This window comes from Penaeus vannamei, chromosome 29, assembly GCF_042767895.1.
Source record: "Penaeus vannamei isolate JL-2024 chromosome 29, ASM4276789v1, whole genome shotgun sequence".
In the NCBI taxonomy this organism is placed as follows: domain Eukaryota; kingdom Metazoa; phylum Arthropoda; class Malacostraca; order Decapoda; family Penaeidae; genus Penaeus; species Penaeus vannamei.
In genome coordinates, this window is record NC_091577.1 from 1,690,277 (window position 1) to 1,696,649 (window position 6,373).

At 33.4% G+C, this 6,373-nt stretch overlaps 1 protein-coding gene across 2 annotated transcripts in view; it reads right to left on the minus strand.

Moving 5' to 3' along the window:
- Positions 1-242: 242 nt before the first annotated feature.
- The window catches only part of S2P (membrane-bound transcription factor site-2 protease), a 14,112-nt gene continuing 7,981 nt past the window's right edge, over positions 243-6,373 (minus strand). Inside the window, exons 8-10 of one of the 2 annotated variants that reach the window (XM_027350666.2) lie at positions 2,714-2,770; positions 1,872-2,025; positions 1,022-1,614 (exon numbers count right to left, since the gene is read on the minus strand). In XM_027350666.2, the coding sequence (XP_027206467.2) occupies positions 1,158-1,614; positions 1,872-2,025; positions 2,714-2,770 (668 nt within the window). In that variant the 3' untranslated portion in view covers positions 1,022-1,157. Of the gene's footprint in view, positions 1,615-1,871; positions 2,026-2,713; positions 2,771-6,373 lie in introns of both variants that reach the window. The other variant, XM_027350667.2, reaches the window with a different exon arrangement.

Consider the following 6,373-nt stretch of genomic DNA (forward strand, 5'->3'; position numbering starts at 1 on the left):
AATAATATCATAAGAATAAATATCCTTCTCATTATTAGCAATAACTTGAAGTTTCACGATAATATAATATAACCATATAGTTACAATAATATCAATAATGAAAAAAAAACTAGTTTAAGCTATAATAATAACAAATATGATAATTCTAATAATAATCATACTGGTGACAATAACAATCAAAAGTTGATACCAATACCTACATTTCCTCAAATAGGAACATTGCCAAAAATCATAGACGCTAAGCAATAATCAAATTTAATTCCAGCGATTCAACAAATGAATTCAACAGAATCAGATACATAGATATCCAAAAGATTAAAATAATAAGGAAGCAAACAGATAATAAATAATAAATAATAAATAATAAATAATACGTAAAGGCATATATCACCCTTTACATAAATCAAAAAATATTCAAACAAAATCTAATTTTTGATAGATAAAATTTTATAGAACAATAAGATATACCATAATTCTTCAACACTGCATGATAACTCCTTATTGAATCGTTTCTCAAATTAAACACTAACGATGTTATTTTTTGGGTGTTTACTGATGCTTATCAGGAATATAATCACCATATTCCAAAAAAATTATAATCATACACAATTATCACTATCATTTGAAACTTTAATATTAGCAGCAGCAATATTACCATGTAGTATTGTAATTTCAATTATTCTGATAGGCTAATAGAAAAGAAAGAAAAAATAACAAACTATGCAATAGAAAAAGTTAAAAAGAAAACAAGAAAAAAACAAAAAATGGCACAAAATCATGTTCTGCTCATCAACCCACACGTTTAATTAGTTTATATTTAATCACACCAAGTAACAAGCTCATCATTCATTAGTCAAATCTTTCACTTACAAATCCTCAAATACTTCCTGAAGACCACACAGTTTACACAACTTTTGTCAGATGATACACATTTGTACATTAAGAGTATGTTTTTTTGAGTTTCCAAAATCCATAGCTAATGTTAACTCAACAAACAAAGGCAGAACCAAAGTACTTATTTTTGGTCAGAGAACTGGGAACTAGAGAGCTTTCCTTTTTTTTCTTGAGACGGATACTGACTCTTCACATAAAAACTGGACCTAGCATATTCATATATACACACAGTAATTTGCCTAACTTGAACACAATTATCATTTCTACAAGATACTCCAAATGCCTAGCACAATGTTCAAGAATAGTAAAACACTCCCCATTATTGTGATGATGACATGGACAATTCTTCTGGTCACTTGGTCACATCTGGAGGCCAAAAAGAGATCAATCATAGCCCCAAAGATCCAATAGCCATCCAGGTGTAGGACCGGGACCATGTTCAGGACTGCCAGAGCACCTGAAAACTTGATCATGTAATCACAAAGCGTCTCCAGGGTACCAGGCCATGTCAGGGGGACAAAAGAAAACTTGGGGATGTAGCTAGTCAGCGTCACAGTGTGGAAGAGGTACGCTGGTGGCCCTAGGTAGAGCACATCATCCTTCAGCTCCCCCTTCTGGCCTCGCCGGCTAATCTGCAGGAGTCGTGAGGCATTCCGCAATGATGGGGCTAAGCAGTGGCTGTCAGCTGGGCATGCCACCGAGTTGATGCATGTTTTTGTGCTGGCAAAAAAAAAAAAAGTTTTCATTTTAATAGAATAAAGGATCATTAGGCCCTCTGCCTGAGCTAAAAAAAACTTTTAGTGAAAACACAATGTAAAATCTAAAAAAAAAAGAGTCAGACAAAGTGAGAGAGAGAGGGAGAAAAAAGCATGTTCATTCACACATCACTAATCATATATGCCTGAACCCTCAAATAAAGAAAGAAAAAAAGAAAAAAAAAAGAAAGAAAAAAAAAATACAAATAAATAAATAAATACCTCAGTGATATGGCCATTCGTGCAGGCAAGCAGGAGAATGGTTGCATGGCTGCCACTCCCTTATCTGAGTCCCGGTCCTCAAGGAGTTCAAAACACAGATGAGCTTCACTGTCCCCGCTGCAGCACTGGACTGATCCATCTGCACCCTCGAAAGCTGTAAATATTAGGCTTGGCTTATCAACTTCGCCCAATCACGGCTTAATTAGCTAAAAATGGTAAGTTACTTTATCAATTACTTTATATGGTATGATGCTTTATGATTTAACCTTTCAAATTCCTTTGTGTTAGAGAAAAATGGTGTTCATATGCATGTTTAAAACAAAGTGGAGACGATATTTACATGCAGAAATATCAGAATAAGATTACTTTTAAGGCATAACAGAAAAGAGAGAGGACACAACATAATAAAATCAAAGCAAATAGGAAACAAAAGAAAACAAATAAACAAATATCATACAAACAGGTAAACAAAAACAAAAACAAAAACAAGTAAATAAACAATAATAATAATAATAATGATAATAATAATAATAATAATAATAATAATAATAATAATAACAACAACAATAATAATCATAATATCAATAAAAATAACAAAAAAAAAAATATAATAATAATAATAATAATAATAATAATAACCATAACAATAATAATCACAATCATTATCTTAATAATAATAATAATAATAATAATAATAATAATAATAATAATAATAATAATAATAATAATAACAATAATAATAATAAAAAAATATTATTATTGTATTTCTCGACACATATATTTGCCACTCTTTGTTTCATACCTCTTTTATCACACTTTGTCTCTGTCTCCCTCATTCTTACCTCTATTCTTTAGGAATATTTTGTGCAAATAGCTCAATATTGGGTGAGAGTCCAACTCTGCAATGACAGACAAACAATATGGAGGGGGCTAAAAATAAATGTGTAAAAACAATGAAGAAAAGTATAAAAAAAAAGAGGAAGAGGAGGTGAAGGAGGAGTAGGAGGAGGAAGAGGAGGTGGAGGAGGAGAAGAAGAAAAAGAGGAGGAGGAGGAGGAGGAGGTGATGGTGGAGGAGCAGGAGAAGAAGAAAAAGAGGAGGAAGAAGAGGAAGAGGAAGAGGAGGAGGAGATGGAGGATAAATTATGAAAAAAATCAGAAGAAGAAGAGGTGGAGGAGGAGGAGGAAAAGAGGAAGTGGAGGAGGAGGAAGAGGAGGAGGAAGAGGAGGTGAAGGAGGAGGAGGAGGAGGAGGAGGAGGAGGAGGAGGAGGTGGAGGTGGAGGAGGAGGAGGAGTGGGAGGAGGAGGAGGAGGTGGAGGAAGAGTGGGAGGAGGAGGAGGAGGAGGAGGAGGAGGATGAGGAGGAAGAGAAGGATGAGGATGAGGAGGAATAGGAGGAGGTGGAGGAGAAGAAGAAAAAGAGGAGGTGGAGGAGAAGAAGAAAAAGAGGAGGAGGAGGAGGAGGAGGAGGAGGAGGAGGAGGAGGAGGAGGAGGAAGAGGTGGAGGAGCAGGAGGAGAAGAAGAAAAAGAGGAGGAAGAAGAGGAAGAGGAGGAGGATAGATTATGAAAAAAATCAAACATATAAAAGATTAATGATTGCTTCCAAGTTAATTAATACAAATGTTAATTGTCAAATGTTAGTCTAGTGTTACATCAATTTCTTTTAATATCACTATACTTTTATATTCTAAAATCTTTATAACGTTTGTCTATATTCAACTAGTTTCTGAAATAATACAATCTCTATATAACCACAATTACCAAAATTATCATCACTATCAATATTTTTGTGATCATAATCCATTCTCATTTTCACTCTCATATGTCTCATTACAAGAAACAGTAATGGTAATCCCAATACACAAATAACCTCTCGCTGGGTGGCATGTACATAAATGTCATGGCTGTTGTGGACAAAGTAGCTGGTGGTATCCAACACCACCCTTCCAGTGCCTTTGGCTCATCGGACAGAGGCTGTATTTCTCTGATGGTAGTGGCATTATTTCTAAGGTAAAACTTTTAGGAAATAGTACCTAAAGTGAAGGAATACCTTCAAAAATTTGATTTTTTGTAAACCAAAATACAAGCTTTGAGGTGCTTAATATTACCCACAAACTACTAAACAAGTCGGGCGCAAATGGTAAACTGTCGATGTATGCCTATAAACCTGCAATCATGTCCAATTGCCAAATTTTTGACTCTGTGTTATTGGATTAAAAGAACTTTAACCAAAATAAACTTGTCATTGTTTTAATGTATTTTGCTTCCTTTTCCTCATACAAGGAGCATTTTGTTGTTTTATCAGTTTCAACATTTTCTTTATCTTATGTAGTTGAAAAGAAACATTTCTTTCTTCACATTTTCATTCATACTTTCATACTCATTACAAAGAACAAGTTTCATACATGCCTCTTGTGCAAGTGTGCATTCAAGCCATTTTCTTGCTTTATATTTAAATTTATTTCTTCATTCATTCTAATCTCTTACATTATGTTTGTTTTATAAAACAAAGAAGGATTTTTTTCCCCCACCCATAAAGAATTTTATTAAATACATTAATGGAATACACATTCTGAATGCAAGAGAAAGAAATCAACTCTTTATTATTTAAGAATTAGAGTAACTTAAAAAGAAACATCAGCTACTGGGTCTCAAAAACAAGTTAGTTTCTTATTTCAAATATGACAAACAAATGCAAATAAAGACAGCATAATACACCACAAGAAATTTCCCTTTATTTAATCTGAGTTCCAGATAAATTCCCACAAACCACTATCCTCAAACACAAAATCACATCCAAGGCCACACCAATTTTATTTGTTGCTTCTCAGAAAAAAAAAAAAAAAAAACAGGTGGAATTTTTTTTCTATTACTTAGAAAATGTCTGAGGTGAAGATATAGGGCTTACAGAACATAAAGAATAACAGGTTTATTCGTTTTCGCTTTTAATGGCACGTTTTATGTAATGAATCCCGTCTTTTGATCTATTACTACAATTTCCAATAAAGAACATTACTGAATTTACATGTGTTACATTTACTACTGTCACTGTAATTTTCATTTCGTATGATGTCAACCCAAAGTTTAATGAGCCAGTAATATTAAAAATACAAAATACCCATACCCAAAAAATAACAACCCGTACAACAACAATAGTTAGCCATGCTGAGGCCCTTTCCACTGTTTTTTTGCTGCCTTCTTTGACATACAAACTTTCAGCTTTACAAAGAAAACATAAATCTGCTCTACTGTCTACATACTCTATAAACTACTTTACAAGTAAACTCTAAACTAAACTAATCCTATTTTAAAACTATAAGTTTAGTTTAGTTCTAGAATTCAGAGTGACGCACACCAGCACCCTACAAAACCCTCTAAGGTGCCACATTGTTTTGAAAGATAAAATGCTTCCTGACTGGTTGTCCTTCAGCATGTGACTACAAAGAAGCTCTCTAAGTGGTTTCTGCCAGCATGTGCATCTGATAGAGGCAATATTTACAGGTTTGCGAAAGCAAAACTTGTAGTAGTTTTTAGTCCGGCTTTAATTTCCCCCATGTGCAAAACACTGAAGCAGCAAATCTGAGAAGCAACAAATAAAATTGGTGTAGCCCAATAATAAAAGAGACATTAAAAGAAACTACAACAAAACAGATAAATACAAAAATAACTAAAAAGACATAGATAAGAAATAACTATACTATCACAAAAACCTCATGTGATATCAAGAACATCTAGCAAAAGTATGAACATATCACCATAGATCTACAAGAAAAAGATGAAGAGGAAGCCAAGAGAACACTGACAAATATGCAGTAGTGTAACATTACCAAATGCAGAAAAATGTTGCATAATACAGAAGAAATATATGGAACACTAAGAAACACCAAAACATGCTAAAGAACATAGAAAAAATGTTGTCACAGAAATTACAAGTACCATTATCAAAATTAAAATATATATCACAATATCAAAAAAGAATTAAGACAAAGCTGTCTTTATGTTAAAAAAGAAACATCAGCAATGCATAAAGAGATAGCATTTGCAATGTCTCTATGTTATTTATAACTGATGGCTTAATTTTAAAATATTTAATAAATGTTGATATGAACAACAGGGAAGGACACAAAAGAACATAAAAAAGACTCAAAACAATAAGAAAGACTGAAGAAAACTATGAACATTCAAACACACTAAAAATAAGCAACACCTAAGAACAATTGTCCTTTGAAATGACTAGGGCCACCGTCAGGCTGTCATGGCCCTGGGGCAAAGAACAGGGCCAGGCCCTCAGGGCCACATCCTTTTTAGGTGGGAAATGCCTTTTTCAAATAGGAAACGCCCATTTTTCCTTAAACTTTTATGTTAATACAAACTGTATGTTACTCGACTTTACAATCAAGAACTTGCAATCAAGAATATGTTACTAATATCACATAAATATCGCTAGTTTGGCAGAAGACTGAGGACATTTTATTAACTACTTCCTTATTTTCATTTTATCA